The following is a 25,227-nucleotide window of genomic DNA, read 5'->3' on the forward strand; positions in this document are numbered from 1 at the left end:
ATGAGATCCCCCCTCATTCGTCTGAACTCCAGCGAAAACAATCCTAACCTAGTCAATCTCTCCTCATACATCAGTCCCGCCATCCCCGGAATCAGCCTGGTAAACCTTCGCTGCGCTCCCTCGAGAGCAAGGACATCCTTCCTCAGAAAAGGAGACCAAAACTGCGCACAATATTCTAGGTGTGGCCTCACCAAGGCCCTGTATAATTGCAACAACACATCCCTGCTCCTGTACTCGAAACCTCTCGCAATGGAGGCCAACATACCATTTGCCTTCATTATCGCCTGCTGCACCTGCATGCTTACCGATGGTGGGGGAGTCCAGAACCAGGGGTCACAGTCTGAGGATTCAGGGTAGACCATTTAGGACGGAGATGAGGAGACATTTCTTCACCCAAAGAGTGGTGAGCCTGTGGAATTCATTACCACAGGAAGTCGTTGATGCCAAAACATTGAATGTATTCAAGAGGCGGCTGGATATAGCACTTGGGGTGAACGGGATCAAAGGTTATGGGGAGAAAGCAGGATTAGGCTATTGAGTTGGTCGCTATAAAGCACGTGATTTGATTTGATTTATTATTGTCATATGTATTAGTATACAGTGAAAAGTATTGTTTCTTGCGCGAAATACAGACAAAGCATATCATTCATGGAGCAGGAAAGGAGAGGGTGCAGAATGTAGTGTTACAGTCCTAGCTAGGGTGTAGAGAAAGATCAACTTAGTGTGAGGTAAGTCCATTCAAAAGTCTGACAGCAGCAGGGAAGAAGCTGTTCTTGAGTCATTCACAACCTTTTGCAGTTTCTTGCGGTCTTGGTCAGAGCAGGAGCCGTACCAAGCTGTGATACAACCAGAAAGAATGTTTTCTATGGTGCATCTGTACAAGTTGAAAATTTAAAAGTTGTGTGGAAAGTGATCTGTCGCTTGAGCTAATTTATTTCAGAGTGGATGAATGTTGGGGCTTTTTTCCCCCCTCTCCGAACACTTTGATTTGCTGATTGGCACGTGGTGAAATTTAACAAATCAAAGGTCAAATTTAACAAATCAGAGGTCAGGAATTTGCATGCAGGGTCAACGTGACTTCGAAGTGCGAATCAGGGTGCATTAGTCACCCTTCATAGTGAAAGTCCCACTGATTTCTAAAAGGGATTTTTTTTCCTTAGCCACCAAAATATTATTCAAGTAAATGCTGATTTCTGCTTTTTAATTCCAGAGTAACTCTCTTACAGGGCAAGAGTTTATGAAACATTATTATATGGATCGGATGGTGGAGACATGACAAGTGTTGATAAGCGAAAGATACCAGACAGCAGAGAGTAATTGGTTGCGAGGAATGAATTAGTTGGCACAGTGGTTAGCACTGCTGCCTCACAGCGCCAGGGACCTGGGTTCAATTCCGACCTCTGGTCACTGTCTGTGTGGAGTTTGCACATTCTCCTTGTGTCTGCATGAGTTTCCTCTGGGTGCTCCGGTTTCCTCTCACAGTCCAAAGATGTGCGGGTTAGGTTGATTGGCCATGCTAAATTGCCCCTTAGTTTCAGGACGATTCGCAGGGTAAATATGTGGAGTTACGGGGATAGGACCTGGGTGGGATTGTTGTCGGTGCAGGCTTGATGGGCCTAATGGCCTCCTTCTGCACTGTGGGGATTCTATGATTATTGTCGGTGACCAGGCTGCAAAGAATCAAGAATGACAGAATAAGAACATGGCTTGGATAAGAAGCAACATCTGTACAAATTATCCAAAAATGACCAGTGTAAAGACCTGGGCTCTGGAAGATCCTGTCAGCGGAAAGCGCCGGAAAGCCCAGTCCTCAGTTGCTCTCACCACAGAGATACAAGAAAAATACAGCGGATGCTTGGATCTGAAACAAAAACAGAAAATGCTGGAAAATCTCAGCAGGTCTGACAGCATCTGTGGAGAGAGAATGGAGCCAACGTTTCGAGTCTGGATGACCTTTTGTCAGAACTCAACCTTGCAGAAGGGTCATAGAAACTCAACACATTTGCTCTATTCTCTCTCCAAAGATGCTGTCAGATCTGCTGAGATTTTCCAGCATTTTTCTGTTTTTGTTTCTCTCGCCACGGAATCTGGATGACCTGCTGTGAATTTCCAGCAGTTTCAGTTCTTCTATCGCAAACAGTAACTTTGAAATCTCCATTTCTTTCTTTATATTGGTTATTGTAGAACTTCATTCCGAAGACAACTTCCAGGAGAGCCACAAAATGTCGTTCTTCCCGATTCAAGAAACGTTTTTTTAAAAAACCCTTTCCCCTCCAATCGAAATGCAGCGGAACTTTGGAATAAATCATGTGGACTCTGAAGGTTTTTGTTGAATCTCATTCATTCATTGTCACTTTTGTTTTGTGCAGACCCAATTTTTCCAGTCGTCAATGGCCTGGGCTGTTTGGCCAGGGGTCAGATTCGAGCGCATGGCGATCAGTGGCGAGACGATGATTGCACCTTCTGCCAGTGCGTCAATGGGGAACATCACTGCATGGCCATGGCATGCAAGCAGACATGCCAAAATCCCGTCAAAATCCCAGGAGAGTGCTGTCCCTTCTGTGAAGGTAAATACTGCAAACAATACATTCATTCATTCAGTCATTCATTTATTTATTAGTGTCACAAGTAGGCTTACATTAACACTGCAATGAAATTACTGTGAAAATCCCCGAGCTGCCACACTCCAGCGCCTGTTCGGGTACACTGAGGGAGAATTTAGCATGGCCAATGCACCTAACCTGCATGTCTTTCGGACTGTGGGAGGAAACCGGAGCACCCGGAGGAAACCCACGCAGACACGGGGAGAATGTGCAAACTCCACACAGACAGTGACCCAAGCCAGAAATCGAACCCGGGTCCCTGGCGCTGTGAGGCAGCAGTGCTAACCACTGTACCACTCAAAGCGGAGTGGTAGAGATTTAACTTTGGAATGCCATTTTCTACTGCACGTTTCCTGGGGTATATATTCTGAAGTCGAAATGACACACAGGTTTGTCACCCATGAGACTTGGATTTAATGTTGATTTAATCTTGTGCTCCTGGCCACCTTAACATTGGGATGACAGATTGAAAACATGCCAATTGCACCAACCTTTTGGGACGACTTGACGAGGTATAGGTCATCTGGTCGACAGTGTCACCTGTCACCATGATAATGCTGGCGTATCAAGGCACGCGCCCTCTCAGAGGTGACATTCCGGTCAGTAAGGTGGATCAGAAGCCTGATCAGCCAGTGCTGGGCTTGTTCCAGGGTTTTTATTGATGCAAGCCATCGATATGTTCCTGTCAGACTGGGGAAGTGTTTATTAATTGTGTCCAGCTCCTGTTTCCACTCACTGATCTGGCTTCGTTGTGGGCCTGTGACATTTCCGAAGAGGCTTTATTGACCAAATACCAGGAATTATCAGCTGAATAAATTACCAAGTTACTGAGCTGTCCACAACAGTCTGACTGAACTTGGTGTTCCGTTTATCCTTCTCCAAGGTCGCAATTTGGCAAATGAACACAGTCTGATCAACCGTAACAGAATTTACTAAACAATGATCAAGAACAGGAAGGCTACCTCTTGATGGTGAAGGTCACTGCAATCTATATCTTTTTCAAAAAACCACACAAGGCCCTAAGAAAGCATAGCAGCAGCATATTATCATGAATTTTTGCCACGCTCAGAAATGAATGAGCTTTAAATAGAACATAGAACAGTACAGCACAGAACAGGCCCTTCGGCTCATGATGTTGTGCCGAGCTTTATCTGAAACCAAGATCAAGCTATCCCACTCCCTATCATCCTGGTGTGCTCCATGTGCCTATCCAATAACCGCTTAAATGTTCCTAAAGTGTCTGACTCCACTATCACTGCAGGCAGTCCATTCCACACCCCAACCACTCTCTGCGTAAAGAACCTACCTCTGATATCCTTCCTATTATCTCCCACCACGAACCCTATAGTTATGCCCCCTTGTAATAGCTCCATCCACCCGAGGAAATAGTCTTTGAACATTCACTCTATCTATCCCCTTCTTCATTTTATATCAGAAAATGACATTGTTTAAAGTTTATTTATTAGTGTGACAAGTAGGCTTACATTAACACTGCAATGAAGTTACTGTGAAAATCCCTTGGTCGCCACACTCCAGCGCCTGTTCGGGTGACACTGAGGGAGAATTTAGCATGGCCAACGCACCTAACCAGCACGTCTTTCAGACTGTGGAAGGAAACCGGAGCACCCAGAGGAAACCCACGCAGACACTGGGAGAACGTGCAGACTCCACACAGATAGTGACCCAAGCCGGGAATCGAACCCGGGTCCCTGGCGCTGTGAGGCAGCAGTGCTAACCACTGTGCCACCGTGCTGCCCCGCATTGGCTCCAAGGATTTGAGTATAGGGATAGGGATGTTTTACTGCAATTGTATAGGGCGTTAGTGAGGCCACACCTGGAGTATTGTGTGCAGTTTTGGTGTCCTTATCTGAGGAAAGATGTTCTTGCTGTAAAGAGAGTACAGCAAAGATTTACCGAGCTGATTCCTGGGATGGCAGGTCTGTCACATGAGGGGAGATTAAGTCGGTTAGGATTATATTCATAGGAGTTTAGAAGAATGAGAGGGGATCTCATAGAAACTTATAAAATTCTAACAGGGTTAGACAGAGTAGATTCAGAAAGAATGTTCCGGATGGTGGGGGAGTCCAGGACTAGGGGTCATAGTTTGAGGATAAGGGGTAAACCTTTTAGGACTGAGGTGAGGAGAAATTTCTTCACCTAGAGCGTGGTGAATGCGTGGAATTCACCACCACGGAAAGTGGTTGAGGCCAAAACATTGTGTGATTTCGAGAAGAAATTAGATCTAGCTCTTGGAGCTAAAGGCGATGTGGGTGGGGGGGAATCAGTTAAAAGTTAAAGTTTATTTATTGGTTGCAAGTAGGCTTACATTCACACTGCAATGAAGATACTGTGAAAATCCCCTCGTCGCCACACTCCGGCATCTGTTTGGGCACACTGAGGGAGAATTTAGCACGGCCAATCCACTTTTGGATTTCCAAAAGGCGTTTGATAAGGTGCCCCATAAAAGGCTGCTGAAGAAGATTAGAGCACACGGAGTTGGGGGTAGTGTGTTAAAGTGGATTGGGGACTGGCTATCCGACAGGAAGCAAAGAGTCGGAATAAATGGGTGTTTTTCCGGTTGGAGGAAGGTAACTAGTGGCGTGCCGCAGGGATCGGTACTCGGGCCGCAACTGTTTACCATTTATATAGATGATCTGGAGGAGGGGACGGAGTGTAGGGTAACGAAGTTTGCAGACGACACAAAGATAAGTGGAAAAGTGAATCGTGTGGAGGACGGAGAAGATCTGCAGAGAGATTTGAACAGGCTGAGTGAGTGGGCGAGGATATGGCAAATGGAGTATAACGTTGATAAATGCGAGGTTATACACTTTGGAGGAAATAATAACAAATGGGATTACTATCTCAATGGAAACAAATTAAAACATGCTACCGTGCAAAGGGACCTGGGGGTCCTTGTGCATGAGACGCAAAAGCCCAGTCTGCAGGTACAACAGGTGATCAAGAAGGCAAATGGGATGTTGGCCTATATTGCGAGGGGGATAGAATATAAAAGCAGGGATGTCTTGATGCACCTGTACAGGGCATTGGTGAGGCCGCAGCTGGAATACTGTGTGCAGTATTGGTCCCCTTATATGAGGAAGGATATATTGGCATTGGAGGGAGTGCAGAGAAGGTTCACCAGGTTGATACCGGAGATGAGGGGTTTGGATTATGAGGAGAGGCTGAGGAGATTGGGGTTGTACTCGTTGGAGTTTAGAAGGATGAGGGGGGATCTTATGGAGACTTCTAAGATAATGCGGGGGCTGGATAGGGTGGAGGCGGAGAGATTCTTTCCACTTAGTAAGGAAGTTAAAACTAGAGGACACAGCCTCAAAATAAAGGGGGGTCGGTTTAAGACAGAGTTGAGGAGGAACTTCTTCTCCCAGAGGGTGGTGAATCTCTGGAATTCTCTGCCCACTGAGGTGGTGGAGGCTACCTCGCTGAATATGTTTAAAGCGCGGATGGATGGATTCCTGATCGGTAAGGGAATTAAGGGTTATGGGGATCAGGCGGGTAAGTGGTACTGATCCACGTCAGATCAGCCATGATCTTATTGAATGGCGGGGCAGGCTCGAGGGGCTAGATGGCCTACTCCTGCTCCTATTTCTTATGTTCTTATGTTCTTAACCAGCACATATTTGGACTGTGGGAGGAAACCGGAGCATCCGGAGGAAACCCACGCAGACACGGGGAGAATGTGCAAACTCCACACAGATAGTGACTCAAGCCGGGAATCGAACCTGGGTCCCTGGCACTGTGAGGCAGCAGCGCTAACCACTGCGCCACCGTGCCGCCCCGATATTGAATTTGATGATCAGCCATGGTCAAAATAGTTCATGGGGCTAAATAAATCAAGGGATATGGGGAGGAAGGGGGGATCAGGATATTGAATTTGATGATCAGCCCTGATCAAAATGAATGGCAGAGCAAGCTCAAAGGGCCGAATGGCCTCCTCCTGCTTCTAGTTTGTGTTTCTATATCTTGGCTGAGGTAAACATTGAACAGTAGTGTACTCCTCTGGATAAACACGACTTTCTGGAACAAAAAGAGATGATAAACATTTTTTTAAAAATACACTAATGGAGAAAATTTGTCAATAACTAGAGGGCGAATGAATCATTTTAGGTTTCCACTCTTCAGCAAAGGTCATGGTGACCAGACCACAACAGTAATATATTTTGTTCTTGGAGAACAGATGAATAATCAGAAGTTTAAGTACATCTGTCTTCCTGGTTCAGTACAAAGTGAGCTTGTGGTTTCAATTTCACTCACTCGTTTGGAAACCTTAGTGAGGGACATAATTAACTAAAAGGTTTTTTCTTGGGGAGAAAAAACATAGTTATCATTCCATCTATACGGTTTTATGCTAATTGGCTAATTTATATTACCTTAATTTGCGTGTTTTTTTAAACATTGGACACGGCCACTTAAGTCTCCCTGTATGTTTCTGACAGTTAGTGGTAACCGAAATTGCAGGTTTCAAGATCTGTGAACCCAAAACCAGATCCCAAGAAAGATTACAGCTTTGGTTTGGGGAAATTCCATGTCCACTGCCTGCAGAGTTCTTCCCAATTAGGTTTCTGTTTAAGTTTATTTATTCGTGTCACAAGTAGGCTTGCATTAACACTGCAATGAAGGTGAGGGGGGCGGGATGGGACATATCCCCCCACAGTCGCCACACTTCAGCGCCTGTTCGGGTACACTGAGGGAAAATTTAGCATGGCCAATGCACCTAACCAGCACGTCTTTTGGACTGTGGGAGGAAACCGGAGCACCCGGAGGAAACCCACGCAGACACGGGGAGAATGTGCAGCCTCCACACAGACAGTCACTCGAGGCTGGAATTGAACCCGGGTCCCTGGCGCTGTGAGGCAGCAGTGCTAACCACTGTGCCACCGTGACGTCCATTTTTTTTTAAAGTTTATTTATTAGTGTCACAAGTAGGCTTACGTTAACACTGCACACTAACCATGGCCAATCCACCTAACCCACACGTCTTTGGAAACTAAGGGGCAATTTAGCATGGCTGTTGAAGTGTTTTCCATTGGATGGTTTTCTTTGAAGCCCTGTTATAAAGTATTTGTCGGAATCCGCTGACAGGAAGAGACACTAAGTATTGTTTGTTGTCCAAATCCAAACTCTCAGTGACCTTTGGGACTTGTTGCGCAGTTGATAACATAGTGAGCTCTCAGATGATACTTGCATCGTAGTTGGGCTGTGATTACTGGAAATGGGAATGTGCTGACTGATAACCTTGTCAACTGATCAAGTAACTGGACCACAGACAAAAATACAGAGATGTGTTTGTTTGGAGAATTGCCGATCTGAAGAGGTGCCATCATTGTAGAATTAGCCAACGAAAGTTTCCATATTATGCACCACGATTACTTTTGCCACATGTGCATATGATGCAATTTGTTACTGAACTGTTTCAAATGCTTTTTCATAGAATCCCTACAGTGCAGAAGGAGGCCATTCGGCCCTTTGACCCTGCACCTATACCATGCAGGCCCAATCCTATGTGTTTATCCCGCTAGTCCCCTGACACTAACGGGTAATTTAGCATGGCCAATTTAGCTAACCCGCATATCTTTGGAGTGTGGGAGGAAACTGGAGCACCCGGAGGAAACCTACACAGACACTGGGAGAATGTACAGACTCCACACAGTTACCCGAGGCCGGAATTGAATCCGGGTCGCTGGCGTTGTGAGGCAGCAGTGCTAACCACTGTGCCACCGTGCCGCCCCAATCAAGTTACTGTGAAAATTACCTAGTCGCCACACTCCGGCACCTGTTCGGGTACACTAAGGGAGAACTTAACATGGCCGGTGCACCTAACCAGCACGTCTTTAGACTGTGGGAGGTACCCGGAGGAACCCCACACAGACACGGGGAGAATGCCGGGCGGCACGGTAGCACAGTGGTTAGCACTGCTGCTTCACAGCTCCAGGGTCCTGGGTTCGATTCCCGGCTCGGGTCACTGTCTGTGTGGAGTTTGCACATTCTCCTCGTGTCTGCGTGGGTTTCCTCCGGGTGCTCTGGTTTCCTCCCACAGTCCAAAGATGTGCGGGTTAGGTTGATTGGCCAGGTTAAAAATTGCCCCTTAGAGTCCTGAGATGCGTAGGTTAGAGGGATTAGTGGGTAAATATGTGGGGTAGGGCCTGGGTGGGATTGTGGTCGGTGCAGACTCGATGGGCCGAATGGCCTCCTTCTGCACTGTAGGGTTTCTATGATTTCTATGTGCAAACTCCACGCAGACAGTAACCCGAGGTCGGAATTGAACCCGGGTCCTTGGCGCTGTGAGGCAGCAGTGCTAACCACTGTGCCACCGTGCCGTCCACCTCTTTGATTGTTTCTGGCCATTGAAGAAAATGACCATTTTTACCCATTCAACTCTTTCATCTCCTCCTCCTCGCTGTCTTCAATTGGGGAGGCAGATCACTTTTCCCTCTTTAATTTATGACATTCCTCCCTCCTGCTCTGTGATCACCAGGCAAGAGGATGTAACAAGTGATTCTGCCACACTTTCCACGGCGCTTCCTCACTCCATCTTCCCTCCACCATTGACCAATCTTCAGCCAGGTAACTTCCGGGAACATTGCTTAGCTTTTGCGCCCGACTGCTATTTGCCATTTTCAACTTCTGCAAATATCGTGACACCTTGACTGGAGTAGCATTCGCAGAGTTGGCAAACAAACTTTTGGAAACCGTCCCTTGTTGGTGTATAATTTCGTACCCACTCAGGCCACCTCAACAGCCTAAAAGCAACACGACAGTCATGACATTTATATTCCATCGGCTGCCACGGGGATTTGAACCTGTGTGTCTGGGGCTTTAGTCTGGTCTCTGATTCACTAGTCCAGTGACATTACCACTATGCCATCGCCCCTCCACCCGCTCCCCTGCCTGCCCCACCTCCCCAGTAAGGTATGTATATAATATTCCTAGAACAGTACTACTTCCTTGTAGTAATGTACAGATTTACAAACCTTATTAACTTTGTACTGGAAGGTACAGACTTTAAAAATGTAAAATGCCAATCTTTTTTGTGAAGAAAAAAGCTATATAGTAGTTAGGCGGCAAAGAGTTTAGCTCTTGACGGCATCCTGGCATAGTGGTTAGCACTGCTGCCTCACAGCGCCAGGGACCCGGGTTCGGTTCCCAGCTTGGGTCACCGTCTGTGTGAAATTTGCATGTTCTCCTTGTATCTGCATGGGTTTCCTCCGGATGCTCCGGTTTCCTCCCAAAGTCCAAAGATGTGCAGGTTAGGGGGATTGGCCGTGCTAAATTACGCCTTGGTGTCCAAAGATGTGCAGATTAGTGGGTTAAATACGTGGGTTACAGGGATAGGGCCTGGGTAAGATGCTCTGACGGAGAGTCGGTGCGCGCTTGATGGGCCGAATGGCCTCCTTCTGCACTGTAAGGGTTCTATGAAATAATTACAGAAGTAGCTCACTGTATGCTGTTAGCATCTGAATGGATGTCACATCCAGGCCGAGAGTAGTTGTTTGACATTGAAGTTTAAAGTTTATTTATTAGTCACAAGTAGGCTTACATTAACACTGCAATGAAGTTACTGTGAAAATCCCCTAGTCGCCACACTCTGGCGCCTGTTCGGGTACACTGAGGGAGAGTTTAGCATGGCCAATATACCTAACCATCCCGTCTTTCGGATTGTGGGAGGAAACCGGAGCACCCGGAGGAGACCCACGCAGACACGGGGAGGATGTGCAAACTCCACACAGACAGTGACTCAGGCCGGGAATTGAACCTGGGGCTGTGAGGCAGCGGTGCTAACCACTGTGCCACCGTATTACTCACTGCAGATGAGATGAAAAATGAATTAAGGATAAGAAATGTCCCCTTGGTGTATCACAGTGCCTGTGCACAGTTCAGTAAGTTGAATTACCTTCTTCCCTGCTGCTGTCAGACTTTTGAATGGACTTACCTTGCATTAAGTTGATCTTTCTCTACACCCTAGCCATGACTGTAACACTACATTCTGCACTCTCTCCTTTCCTTCTCTATGAATGGTATGTTTTGTCTGTATAGCGCGCAAGAAACAATACTTTTCACTGTATACCAATACATGTGACAATAATAAATCAAATCAAATCACGTCACCTTGTTCAAAGTACTAAGAGCATTAGGTGCAGATGTTCCACGGTGGGTGCGTTAAGCCGAAATCTGGTAGGAAGCTGAAATTCCCTGAGCTACTGCAGTTTCTTCTGTTCCAGTGCCAGAACTATGAGCTCTGTCTTGGACTCCTGCAGATGTTGCCAGATCGCCTCCTTTTGGAAAGCCGGGTTCTCCAGAGGGAATAGCCGGTTGCTATTTCCCCGCATTCTGCCAAACCCCAATTCAAACCAACCGAAGCAAATCAACTGAGCATGAAATGAATTGCTTGTTTAATCAGATGGCAAATTAATTGGTTTATTGGGAGTATAAATCCCGAAGCTTGTGGTCTAACATCAAGGTTTTAATCTGCAAACTATCTTTGACACAGAACGTTTTGTGATGTCGCGCCAGGTATCATCAAACATCTTGCACTCAATAGAAAAAAGTTAAGTTCAGTGAAATTGTTGTTGCAATTACACAGGGCCTTGGTGAGGCCACACTGAGAGTATTGTGTGCAGCTTTGGTCTCCTTTTCTGAGGAAGGATGTTCTTGCTCTCGAGGGAGTGCGGTGAAGGTTTACCAGGCTGATTCTGGGGATGGCGGGACTGATGTATGAGGAGAGATTGACTGGGTTAGGATTGTTTTCACTGGAGTTCAGACGAATGAGGGGGAGTCTCATAGAGACTGAGTAAATTCTAACAGGACTAGACAGGGTAGAGGCAGGAAGGATGTTCCCGATGGTGGGGGAGTCGAGAACCAGGGGTCACGGTCTAAGGATTCAGGGTAGACCATTTAGGACGGAGGTGAGGAGACACTTCTTCACCCAAAGAGAGGTGAGTATGTGGAATTCATTACCACAGGAAGTAGTTGATGCCAAAACATTGAATGTATTCAAGAGACAGCTGGATATAGCACTTGGGGTGAATGGGATCAAAGGTTATGGGGAGAAAGCAGGATTAGGCTATCGAGTTGGACGATCAGCCATGATTGTGATGAATGGCGGAGCAGGCTCGAAGGGCCGAATGGCCTCCTCCTGCTCCTATCTTCTATGTTTCTATGAAACCTGATTAAAAAATTTACAAGTGTTTGATGGTTCCAGAATGATTCGTCCAAATGATGTTCAGTTCAGCTGAATCTGTCTGTTGGCGTGGCAAGTGGGAATGACCTGTGAAGTGCATCTTTATTTTTGAAGAATACGTTACTAAAACTTCTGTTAACACCAAGGGGGAGGAATTTCCAGCCACACTCGCCCCCAAGATCGGAAAATCCCGCCTAAAGTCAGTGGACCTTTGCATGGCCCGCTCCCCACCTGCTACATGGGGCAGCAAGGTGGCACAGTGGTTAATGCTGCTGCCTCACAGCGCCAGGGTCCCAGGTTCAATTCCAGCTTCGGGTCACTGTCTGTGTGGAGTTTGCACGTTCTCCCCGTGTCTACGTGGGGTTTCCTCCGGGTGCTCCGGTTTCCTCCCACAGTCCAAAGATGTGCGGGTTAGGTTGATTGGCCATGCTAAATTGCCCCTTAGTGTCAGGGGGATCAGCAGGGTAAATATGTGGGGTCACTGGGATAGGGTCTGGGTGGGATTGTGGTCGGTGCAGGCTTGATGGGTTGAATGGCCTCTTTCTGTACTGTAGGAATTCTATGATTCTATGATTCCCGTGGCGGGCAGGACTGGAAAATTCCACCTAAGATGCCCTTCCTTCTTTTCTCATTTGAAATTGCATTTGATTTTTGTTTGCTTTTGCTGGTCTGCTCACCTTTCTTTATGTCTGATTTCAGTATTTTTACCTTGCTTCTGCTCAGGTGCCCTTTCCCCCCCCCGTCTCCAATACTGTCAGTCATGGCTTAATTCCTCATGAGTCACGAGGCTGTTCAATCCTGGATTTGAGCACAAAAAAATCAATTCCAGGGCAGTCGTGAAGGAGTGCTGCGCTGTTGGTGGTACAGGATGGCACAGTGGTTAGCAGTGCTGCCTCCCAGCGCCAGGGACCCGGGTTCGATTCCTAGCTTGGGTCACTGTCTGTGCGGAGTTTGCACGTTCTCCCCATGTCTGCGTGGGTTTCCTCCGAGTTCTCCAGGTATCTTCCCACAGTCCGATAGATGTGCTGGTTAGGTGCATTGGCCATGCTAAATTCTCCCTCAGTGTACCCGAACAGGCGAGTATGGCGGCTAGGGGATTTTCACCGTAACTTCATTGCAGTGTTAATGTAAGCCCACTTGTGACACTCTACACCTACCTGGGGCACTAATAACTAAACTTTAAAACAATACTGTCAGCCACGGCTCAGTGGGTAACACACTCGACTCTTGAGTCACGAGACTGTGAGTTCAAGTTCCAGTCCTGGATTCAAGCACAAAACAAAACATATCCAGTGCAGTCGTGAGGGAGTGGGCATGATGTGGAGATGCCAGCATTGGACTGGCGAGGGCACACTACACTCACCTGATGAAGGAGCAGCACTCCGAAAGCTCGTGATTCCAAATAGGCCTGTTGGACTTTAACCTGGTGTTGTGAGACTTCTTACAGAGGTACTGGGTGGCACAGTGGTTAACACTGCTGCCTCACAGCGCCAGGGACCCGGGTTCGAGTCCCAGCTTCGAGATACTGGTTTTTGAATGGTACATTAAATTGAGTCTTCCCCATTACGCTGTTGCGAGGAAGTGTGGAGGATCTGTCCCTGGTGAGCTGGTCAGTATTTATGCCTTAATCAACATCACAAAACAGAATATCTGGTCGTTACCATACTGCTTTTTGTTGGAGCTTGCTGTATCCAAATTGGTGGCCGTGTTCCCTACGCCACAACAGTGACTGCACTTCAACAGTATTTCAATGGATGTCAAAAGCTTTAAAAAGTCCAGGGATCATGAAATGTGATAGATAAATGCATGTCAACAAAATGAAGGAGATGGTCATCGACTTCAGAAAGTGTAAAGGAGAACATGCCCCTGTCTACATCAATGGGGACGAAATAGAAAGGGTCGAGAGCTTCAAGTTTTTAGGTGTCCAAATCACCAACAACCTGTCCTGACCCTCCCTTTGCCGACACTATAGTTAAGAGAGCCAAAAGCCCACCAACGCCGCTACTTTCTCAGAAGACTAAGGAAATTTGGCATGTCCGCTACAACTCTCTCCAACTTTTACCGATGCACAATAGAAGGCATTTTTTCTGGTTGTATCGCAGCTTGGTATGGCTCCTGCTCTTCCCAAGACCACAAGAAACTACAAAAGGTCGTGAATGTAGCTCAATCCATCACGCAAACCAGCCTCCCATCCATTGACTCTGTCTACACTTCCAGCTGCCTCGGCAAAGCAGCCAGCATAATTAAGGGCCCCACGCACCCTGGACATTCTCTCTTCCACCTTCTTCCGTCAGGAAAAAAATACAAAAGTCTGAGGTCACGTACCAACCGACTCGAGAACAGCTTCTTCCCTGCTGCCATCAGACTTTTGAATGGACTTGCCTTGCATTAAGTTGATCTTTCTCTACACCCTAGCTATGACTGTAACACTACATTCTGCACTCTCTCGTCTCTTTCTCTATGAACGGTATGCTTTGTATAGTGCGCAAGAAACAATACTTTTCACTGTATACTAATACATGTGACAATAATAAATCAAACCAAATCAGGTCTTCCTCTCTTTCCAATTATTTCTTGGGAGTTTAAACACCCAAGGAAATTGCTGAATGAATTGAAACTCCGAAGGAATCGACAAGTTCTCATCTTCACCTTGGTCATCCTTCACCCCTCTGCTAATTGAAGACGTGTTCCTTGGTTTTCTTGCTGGCTGTATTCAGCTGCCCTCCCCTCCATGTTTATCCTTGCAAAGACTTTTTGTAAGTTCTGACTGAGAGGGCCTTTGTCGACTTTGTTAAAGATATTTACAGGCGGTTAAGCCTATTAGCTGCCTTTCCTGTTAAAATGCTTAGCATGTCTAAACTTTTGACCTTCCTGGGATTGTGTTAGTCTGTCCTATGAAGAGACTTCTCCGAAACCGCTGGCTCACTCAGTTTCTCTCTTCCATGTCAATAGAGCTTCTGCGAATTTTGAGCATTTTCTGTGTTCTTCATATTTGCTTCATTTTGTCTTTATTTCTTTTTATGTAGTCCTATTTAGGAAAATAGGAGCAGGAATAGTCCATTCGGCCCTTCAAGCCTGCCCCGCCATCCAGTATGATCATGGCTGATCATCCAACTCAATAGCCTGATCCCATCTTCCCATGATCCCGTATCCTTTGATTCCCCTTCAGCCCAAGTGCTATATCTAACTCCGAAACCGCAAAATCCCATCTGAGGTCAACGGACCCTCCCATTGTCCGCCCCTCGCCCACTCCGATTCCCGTGGCAGGCGGAACGATAGAATTCCCGCCGCAATGGTGGGCGGCACAGTGGTTAGCACTGCTGCCTCACCGCGCCCGGGACCCGCGTTCGATTCCCGGCTTGGGTCACTGTCTGTGCGGAGTCTGCACGTTCTCCCTGTGTCTGCATGTGTTTCCACCGGGTGCCCCGGCTTCCTCCCACAGTCCGAAGATGTGTGGGTTAAGTTGTTTGGTCATGCTAAACTGACCCTTGTGTCAGAGGGACTAGCAGGGTAAATACGTGGAGCCACGGGGATAGGGGCTGGGTAGGATTGTGGTCAGACTTGATGGGCCGAATGGCCTCCTTCTGCATTGTAAGGATTCTATGATTGTATTCTATGAATGTTTTGGCCTCAACTGCTTTTTATGGTAGCGAATTCCACAGGCTCACCACTGTCGGTGAAGAAATTTCTCCTGATCTCAGTCCTAAAAGGTCTACCCCCTATCCTTAGATTGGGAGCCTTGGTTCTAATCTCCCCCACCATCAGGAACATCCTTCCTCTATCTAGCCTCTCTCGTCCTGTCAGAATTTTGTAGGTTTATATGAGATCCACCCTTATTCGTCTGATTTCACTGTTGTGACGTGTTCCAATCCTGGGTTTGAGCATTAAACCGTGATTTCAAATGATTTCTCAAGACATCAGACCGGCGTTGCCCCAGTTTTATTGCTGGTTAACAGACTGAAACAAACCACTTCCATAGCAGAGACATTTTGCCATTTTCAAAAGTCGGCAAGTAAGGTGAGTTATGAACACAGATTGGTTTATGTTACCCACAAGAAAATAAATGTGAAGAAGTTAAGCCAACAGTGAAAAGAGCAGAGAGACTGGGCCAATCGAGACGCGTCTCAGAAATTGGGACTAAGTTATTCTTAAAATTGCATTAAAATGCATAAAATGATCACAGAATACGGGCCTGATTTTACCATCAAGTTGTGCCCGTTTTCGTGGCCGTGCCCACCTCCGCGCTGGTTCCCCCTTTACCAAGGCCCGAAAATGGCCGCAATCGGGACCGTGCCCGAAACGGGCGCGACAGCCGTTTAAATGCATTTGCATGCATTTAAATTGATTTAATGGATTGCGCACCCAACCTTACCGGCACCTCCCCCTTTACCACCACGTTCGCCCATCCAGATTCGGCGCAAAACAGACATGCTCCACATAAGACCGATTCGGGTGCTCCAGTTAGTGAGGAGGTAAGTGCCGAGCATCCGACAGCTCTCTGCTTGAGATCGGTGGGGGAGGGGGGGACAGGTGGGTCCACTGCCACTCTGCCTGTGAAGAGTGGAGGGGGAAGGGGGGGGGGGTCTGCTGCCACTCTGCCTGAGATCAGTTCGGGGGAAGGGAGGGTCCGCTGCCACTCTGCCTAAGATCAGTGGAGGGGGAAGGGGGGTCCACTGCCACTCTGCCTGTGATCGGTTGGGGGGGCGGGGGGCCTGCGTTCGGTCTGGGTGGCGGGAGAGGGTGGGGGGATAAGGGGGTCAGTAATGTTGTGGGGGTGGGGCAATGTCTGTGGGGGCCAGGGGGAGGCATTATCTGGCCCGGGAGGAGGTGGCAGGGGAGTAGCATTCTATCTTTTTTTCTGTGTGTGCGCAGTTGGAGGCGCCGATCGGCGCTGCAGGATTTTGGGCGCATTAAGCCCCGCCCACAGGCTTCTGCAGCGCGATTCGGAATCGCTGATATTTTTTCAGGCAGAATGCGAGTCTGAAAGTCAGATCTGAAACGCTCCCAGATTCAAGTCCTCCCAGCACTTAGAATCAAAATGGTAAAATCGGACCCAACAAATGGTTCTTACGGGAACATCCGCAGTTCTAGTCTTTCACTCATTCCCATTGACCTTCTACAGGGCAGCTGGCTCCTGTTACATCCCGGGACAGTTGATGTACAAATGTCCCGTTTTCTGAGAAATCGGGATCAAGATGCTATTGTCTGAAATGATTGCGGTGATGCAGTTAAGATAAAAGAGTGCATGAATGGAAGAGCGAAATAAGAAGAGATTAACTTCAAATACTGGACGGAGCAGAATCTAAAACCCAGACAATACCACTGTGCCAACACAGAATCCCCGCAGCGCAGAAGGAGGCCATTCAGCCCATTGAGTCTGCACCGACCACATTCCAACCCAGGCCCTATCTCCCTAACCCTACTGGTCCCTCTGACACTCAGGGGGCAATTTAGCCCGGCCAATCCACCAGGCCTGCACATCTTTGGAGTGTGGGAGGAAACCGGAGCACCCGGAGGAAACCCGCGGAGACACGGGGAGAACGTGCACACAGGCAGTCACCCGAGGCCGGAATCAAACCCGGGTCCCTGCCGCTGTGCGGCAGCAGTGCTCACCACTGAGCCATCGGAACGAAGGCAGGGCAGGAAACAGGTGGTTCAGGTTCGAAATACAGCTGGATTTGCCTATAGCTGTTACTGTGAGCAAGTTCCATTTTTACTCCAACTAACAACCAGAGACAGTACGCACAATGGTTAAAGTAGCACTTGGCTACACATTAACCACATTACTCTTGCCGTGGCAGCTTCTACTCTTGTAGCAGCAACTCCGAGGAATGACCACAGATATCCCCCCCTCCCCGCCACTTATCATGCGGTACTCATTTGAAGCATTGTTTCTCGGACAAGGGGCACGGGTGGAATCAGAGCACTGACAGTGCAATACAGCTGGTGTCTCCGTTCATACATACATTGTCTGTGGGGAGAATTGGCAAGTGCCCAATGAATGCTTTTGTTAACAGTGAGAGAGAATACCAAAGGTACCGTATGGGACAGACATTTGTTCCTCTTTTAAGGGAATAAATATAGATCTTCTTTCAGACTGTTACATAAAGGATGGTAACGGAGCAATAACGTCTGGTATTTATTTAAATTAAATGCAGTTCTTGTGCAGACAGTCAGGAGCTTTCCTTTGAATAAGAAGCATAAAGAGGAACGTAGATAGTGGCCGGATTTCTCCAATCTCGCACGCCCCATTCCCGCTGCCAGCCAGAATGGAGAATTTGGCGCTCAGACAAAGCTCCGTTCGCAGCGGCGGGACTGGAGAATCCCAGTTGCAGATGGGGTTGGAGAATTCCAGCCAGGGTAGATAGGAAGGAACTTTTCCCCTTAGTAGGGGGTTCAATAACCAGAGGGCATAGATTTAAGGGACGGGGCAGAAGATTTAGAGGGGATCTGAGGAAAAAGCTTTTCATGCAGAGGGAATCTGGAACTCATTTCCTGAAAGGGTGGGAGAGGCGGCGGAACCCTCACAACATAGATGAGAACTTGCAACACCACAGCATACAAGGCTACGAACCATGTGCTGGAAAATGATTTGATTTATTATTGTCACATGTATTAGTATACAGTGAAAAGTATTGTTTCTTGCGCGCTGTACAGACAAAACATGCCGTTCATAGAGAAGGAAAGGAGAGAGTGCAGAATGTCGTGTTACAGTCATAGCTAGGGTGTAGAGAAAGATCAACTTAATGGGAGGTAGGTCCATTCAAAAGTTTGACAACAGCAGGGAAGAAGCTGTTTTTGAGTCGGTTGGTATGTGGCCTCAGACTTTTGTATCTGTTTCCCAACGGAAGAAGGTGGAAGAGAGAATGTCCGGGGTGCGTGGTGTCCTTAATTATGCTGGCTGCTTTGCAGAGGCAGCGGGAAGTGTAGACAGAGTCAGTGGATAGGAAGCTGGTTTGCGTGATGGATTGGGCTTCATTCATGACCCTTTGTAGTTTCTTGTGGTCTTGGGCAGAGCAGGAGCCAAACCAAGTTGTGATACAACCAGAAAGAGTGCTTTCTATGGTGCATCTGTAAAAGTTGGTGAGAGTCGTAGCTGACATGCCAAATTTTCTTGGTCTTCTGAGAAAGTAGAGGCGTTGGTGGGCTTTCTTAACTATAGCGTCGGCATGGGGGGATCAGACAGGTTGTTGGTGATCTGAACACCTAAAAACTTGGAGCTCTCGACCATTTCTACTTCGTCCCCATTGATGTAGACAGGAGCATATGCTGGATTATGCAAAATGGAATTAGAATAGATAGGTGCTTGATGGCTGGTACAAACACAATGGGCCGAAGGGCCTCTTTCTATGCTGTAAAACTCCATGACTCTAGAAACTTGCACTGTAGCAGCGCCAAGCGACTTCTACAGCACTTACCAGCTCTCTGACCTCGCGATCCAAGAAGGACTAGAAGAGCGAAATCTTAAGAACACCATCACCTCTCCCTCCAAATCACACGCCACAATATTCCTTCAGGTCTGATGCGGAATTAAAACCCGAGAATTCCCTACCAACACCATCGAGCGGACAGCATCACCGCAGGTCTATGCTTCAATGTGAGGCCCCAAGGCACCTCCTCGGGGCATCGGGGGGAAAGTTAATATAACGTGGATTTCCTCGCCTGGCCAACATCCCCAGAAGAAGCAGTTTGAAAAGTGCTTCAATTGGATATCTGGCACAGGTTTAAGGTGAGAGGGGGTAGGTTTAGGGGAAACATGAGGGGAAAGTTTTTCACACAGAGGGTGTTGGGTGCCTGGAATGCACTGCCTGTAGAGGTGATGGAAGCAGGCACATTAGCAACATTCAAGGTGTATCTTGATAGACGCATGAACAGGAGACGAACAGAGGGATAGAATCTGTATAACTGCGCAGGCTTGGTGGGCCAAAGGGCCTGTTTGTGTGCTGCATTGTTCTAGCGAACCCCAATACAAACTGGAGGAACCGCACCTCATCTTCCGATTGGGTACTTTACAGCCTGCTGGACTGAACATTGAGTTCAACAACTTCAGAGGATGAACCCTCTCCTCCACAGTAAGAAGTCTCACACCAGGTTAAAGTCCAACGGGTTCATTTGGAATCACGAGCTTTCGGAGCACTGCTCCTTCATCAGGTGAGTGGCTACCACCGACACCGCAAACCGCCGGCTCAAAGTGGAGAGGATCTCCCAGAAGATCGCGCATATCAACACAGACATCAAGTTTCACTCACCTGATGAAGGAGCAGCGCCCCGAAAGCTCGTCAAACCAAATAAACGTGTCGGACTTTAACCTGGTGTTGTGAGACTTCTTTCTGTTCCCACCCCAGTCCAACACCGGCATCTCTCCTCCACCTTCACTCCATTTCCATTTATTTTATTTTGTTTCACCTCATTCATCCGTTTTATCTTCCTTCTCTCTCACTTCCATTCATCCACTTCTCCGAACCAGCTATCCTTCTTGCCCCCTTCCCTCCCTTTCCAGGCAACTGCCACATTCCTCAGGGAGTCCCTTAACCATCCGTACCTCTGTTCTGCCATTCACACATTCCAATCACTTAATGGACACTTTTAGCACCTCTCTCAGCCTCCTTCATCATTATTTACGTTCCCTTTGTCCCATTCCACACCCTCATAATATAAATCTCACCTGATTCTCTTTGTTCTTAGCTCTGACAAAGGGTCATCCAGACTCAATGTTGGCTGTTTTCTCTCCCCACGGATGCTGTCAGACCTGCTGAGATTTTCCAGCAAATTCTGTTTCTGTATTATTCTTTGCTCTCTGTAGATCGCCTGGTGTGTGTACAATATTGAAGATGCGTATGTTACGATTTCTGGAGCTGTACAGGGCAACAGTGATATTCATTCAGAAACTAAATCTGTGTTTCACTGTTCCAACAGAGCCAAGCTACGGGACCGTTAGTCCCACGCTGTGCGAGAGGCTGATCAACTGCACTTTGACAGAGAAAGATTGCCCGTACGGCTTTGTGCAAGACCAGAAAGGATGTTTGCTGTGCCAGTGCTTGCCGAGTAAGTACTCCAATCATTACCAAGTACAGAAACTCGGACTCTGGAAACGTAGACCGGAACTTTCTGGCTGTTCCTGTTGGTGGGATTTTCCAGTTCTGCTGATGGCAAGCCCCTGTGGTGGCACACCCAACAGGAAACCCCAGACAATCCCACCGCCAGCCAACGGTTTAAAGTTTATTTATTCGTTTTTTTATTCATTTGTGGGACATGGGCGTCGCTGGCTGGCCCATTGCATTTATTGCCCATCCCTAGTTGCCCTTGAGACAGTGGTGGTGAGCCGCCTTCTTGAATCGCTGCAGTCCACGTGCTGTGGGTTGACCCACAATGCCGTTAGGGAGGGAATTCCAGGATTTTGACCCAGCGACTGCGAAGGAACAGCGATATATTTCCAAGTCAGGATGGTGAGTGGCTTGGAGGGGAACTTGCTTTGGTGGTGTTCCCATGTATCTCATGGAACTCAAAGGCTGTCCTTGTCCTTCTAGATGGAAGTGGTTGTGGGTTTGGAAGGTGCTGTCTAAGGATCTTTGGTGAATTGCTGCAGTGCATCTTGTCGATAGTACACACTGCTGCTACTGAGCGTCGGTGGTGGAGGGAGTGGATGTTTGTGGATGTGGTGCCAATCAAGCGGGGCTGTTTTGTCCTAGATGGTGTCAAGCTTCTTGGGTGTTGTTGGAGCCGCACCCATCCAGGCAAGTGGGGAGTATCACAAGTAGAGTGTCACAAGTCGGCTTACATTAACACTGCAATGAGTTACTGTGAAAATCCCCTAGTCGCCACACTCCTGCGCCTGTTTGGGTACACTGAGGGGGAATTTAGCACGGCCAATGCACCTAACCAGCATGTCTTGCGGAATGTGGGAGGAAACCGGAGCACCCGAAGGAAACCCACGCAGGCAGAGGGAGAACGTGCAGACTCCGCACAGACAGTGACCGAGGCCGGGAATTGAACCCGGGTCCCTGGCACTGTGAGGCAGCAGTGCTAACCACTGTGCCACCATGAGCTGTCTCTGCCACTGTGGGTGGGGGGGGGGGGGGGATGCTGCAGAAAATGCTGCCCGTAATCTTTGTGTTACACGTGCATAGAATTATAAACTAAAATAAAAACTAAACACTGCAGACGCTGGAGATCGGAAATACAAATAGGAAGTGCTGAAAAAATCACCAAGTTCATGGGCGGCATGGTGGCACAGTGGTTAGCACAGCTGCCTCACAGAGCCAGGAACCTGGATTCAATTCCAGCCTCAGGTGACTGTCTGTCTGTGTGTGGAGTTTGCACATTCTCCCCATGTCTGCGTGGGTTTCCTCCGGGTGCTCCAGTTTCCTCCCACAGTCCAAAGATGGATTGGCTGTGCTAAATTGCCCCTTTGTGTCCAAAGATGCGTGGGTTAAGAGGATTAGCGGTTGAATTGTGTGGGGTTACAGGGGTTAGAGCCTGAGTTGGAGTATTGGTGCAGGCTCGATGGGCCGAATGCCCTCCTTCTGCACTGTAGGGATTCAATGATTCTATTTGGCAGAATCTGTGGAGATCATATTAACCCCAAGATGTTAACCCTCAGATGCTGCCAAACTGCTGTGTTTATTTTCCAATACTTTCATGTTTTTATTTCGAAATTCTAAAATACCGGGCAAAACCCCAACAAATTGTAGTGGAACTTTTTTCGGCAAGTGTTTGCCGATTTCCCCTCTCACGTCAGTTCACTCTCTCACTCTTCGTGTTCGAAGCAGTGACCAAGTAATTCAGCAGCCCAGATGTGAACGGGAGTATTAATACTTAGCCCCAAATGATAGTGAGTACTCTACGTGACGCGTTTTCTGTTGACACCAGTTAGGCTCTGGTTTCCAGCATCAGAACTGATGGCCAAGAGTAGAATTATAAGACCAGATAATTCATAACTCGGAAGCTTGTCATAACCAACTTCCATCTCTCCAGCTAAAGGCTGGGCAGCCCAGTTAAAATTACAACTGACCTTGATCCGAGAAGATCAGCTTTTCAACCCTGGTAAATAGGAAGATGGTTGTGGAGGGTCAGTCATCTCAGCTCCAGGACATCTCTGCAGGAGTCCCTCAGGGTAGCGTCCTGGGCCCAACAATTGCTGCTTCATCAATGACCTTCCCTCCATCACCAATAAGAGACACTCTAACTTCCACCCCCTGACATTCAATGGTGTCACCATCACTGAACCCCCCACTGTCAACATCCTTGGGGTTACCATTGACCAGAAACTCAACTGGTCTCACCACATAATCACAGTGGCTACAAGAACAGGTCAGAGGCTAGGAATACTGCAGTGAGTAACTCACCTCCTGACTCCCCAGAGCCTATCCACTATCTACAAGACACAAGTCAGGAGTGTGATGGAATGCTCCCCACTTGCCTGGATGGGTGCAGCTCCAACAACACTCGAGAAGCTTGACACCATCCAGGACAAAGCAGCCCCGCTTGATTGGCACCACATCTACAAACATCCACTCCCTCCACCACCGACACTCAGTAGCAGCAGTGTGTACTATCTACAAGATGCACTGCAGCAATTCACCAAAGATCCTTAGACAGCACCTTCCAAACCCATGAACACTTTCATCTAGAAGGACAAAGGCAGCAGATAAATGGTAACGCCACCACTTGCAAGTTCCCCCCCAAGCCACTCACCGTTCTGACTTGGAAATATATCGCCGTTCCTTCGCAGTCTTTTGGGCCAAAATCCTGGAATTCCCTCCCTAACGGCATTGTGGGTCAACCCACAGAACATGGACTGCAGCGATTCAAGCAGGCAGCTCACCACCACCTTCTCAAGGGCAACTAGGGGTGGACAATAAATGCTGGCCGGCCAGCGACGCCCATGTCCCACAAATGAATTTTTAAAAAGCTGCGACCAGGGGCGTTCTTCTTGGTGGGCAGGACTCTGGTTTCACTCGAGTGGGAAGTCCTGATCCTAGTCTGTTTCCCACATGGCAGGAAGTGAAATGAAGCTAAGGAAGGATGCTATGTACCAACTGATGCTATGTACCACCGACGCACAGACTCGGAATTTCCCTTGTCTATTCATGCTGTTTGCCACGACCCTCGGTAGATTTGCCTCCATCCACCAAACTTGCACAGTGTCGGCAGATTAGTAGAAACCAGGAAAGAATTCCCAATGGGATCATCAGTAAGGGGAGGCACAGTGGTTAGCACTGCGGCCTCACAGCACCAGGGACCCGGGTTTGATTCTGGCCTCGGGTCACTGACTGTGTGGAGTTTGCATGTTCTCCCCGTGTCTGCGTGGGTTTCCTCCGGGTGCTCCGATTTTCTCCCACAGTCCAAAGATGTGCAGGTTAGGCTGATTGGCCATGGTAAATTGTCCCGTAATGTCCAAAGAATTGTTGGTTGGGTGGATTGGCCATGCTAAATTGTCCCTTAGTGTCCAAAGGTGTGTGGGTTAGGTGGATTGGCCATGGTAAATTGCCCCTTGGTGTCAGGGGGATTAGGAGGGTCAATTTGTGGGGTTACAGGGATAGGGCCTGGGTGGGATTGTTGTCGGTGCAGACTCAATGGGCCGAATGGCCTCCTCCTGCACTGTAGGGATTCTATGATCCTCTGTTAACTTTGTTTAATTATTTGAACCTTTAAGTAGCCATTGCCTGTCCAGGAGGCTGTTGTTTTTAAATGTTTCATAAACGTTTTAACCTGTAGCAGAATTCAACAGATTTGAAATGTTTGGCGCAGGTTGAAGCTCTCCATCCAAACTGTGTAGAATCAGGCCTAGCATTTCAGACAGGCCGCCAGTGCAAATGACCACAGTTGTTAAATTTAGCCTGAGAGCTACCTAACAAGTTGTAATCTGGGGTTAGTGTCAATCCGTCAAGCAGCTGGGAATGTTGACTGTGAGCGTGGTCTTTCCAGGAAATGTCACCCTTACGGACATCTTTTCCATGTCTGTCTCCAAGTTTCCAGTTGTCTGCCGCTTTTAACTCTGCCCTCTCCTGTTCACCTTCTGTCAGAGGGGTGTCGCCACGGGCAAGGGAATGCCGAGTTTGTGAAACTGACCGGCTGAACCTAGGTCGCCTCAGTTGACCAGCAACCGAGGTTGACATAGCTGTAGCAGCCTGTTCAATGGAATAAGCGGGGGTGGGGTGCATCCTGGATATCCCAGCCTCGTAGAGATCCTGTAAGGAATTAATGGCTGTCCAAAACTGAATCACCTCACTCAACCCACCTCATGAGTTCTGGAGGTTACAGAGGCCCTGTCATAGACTTTGGGTACAGAGAACACTTTAACCCAGAGTATTCTATTTCCAGGCTTTCGTAACTTGTGCAAAAGTGAGAACACAATGCAACGCAAAGCATTACAGGGTGCTCCGTTCATTCATACAGAAAATGTAGCAGTTATGGTTAATTACAGCA

The 25,227-nt window shown here is 47.9% G+C and overlaps 1 protein-coding gene across 1 annotated transcript in view; it reads left to right on the forward strand.

Annotated features, from left to right (window-relative positions):
- LOC144506947 (cysteine-rich motor neuron 1 protein-like) overlaps nt 1-25,227 on the forward strand; it is a 240,546-nt gene that overhangs the window by 175,851 nt on the left and 39,468 nt on the right. Inside the window, exons 5-6 of the mRNA XM_078233359.1 lie at nt 2,370-2,567; nt 20,716-20,844. Coding sequence (XP_078089485.1) covers nt 2,370-2,567; nt 20,716-20,844 — 327 coding nt within the window. The remainder of the gene's footprint in view (nt 1-2,369; nt 2,568-20,715; nt 20,845-25,227) is intronic.

The sequence above is a fragment of the Mustelus asterias genome, chromosome 18 (genome assembly GCF_964213995.1).
Source record: "Mustelus asterias chromosome 18, sMusAst1.hap1.1, whole genome shotgun sequence".
Classification (NCBI taxonomy): Eukaryota; Metazoa; Chordata; class Chondrichthyes; order Carcharhiniformes; family Triakidae; genus Mustelus; species Mustelus asterias.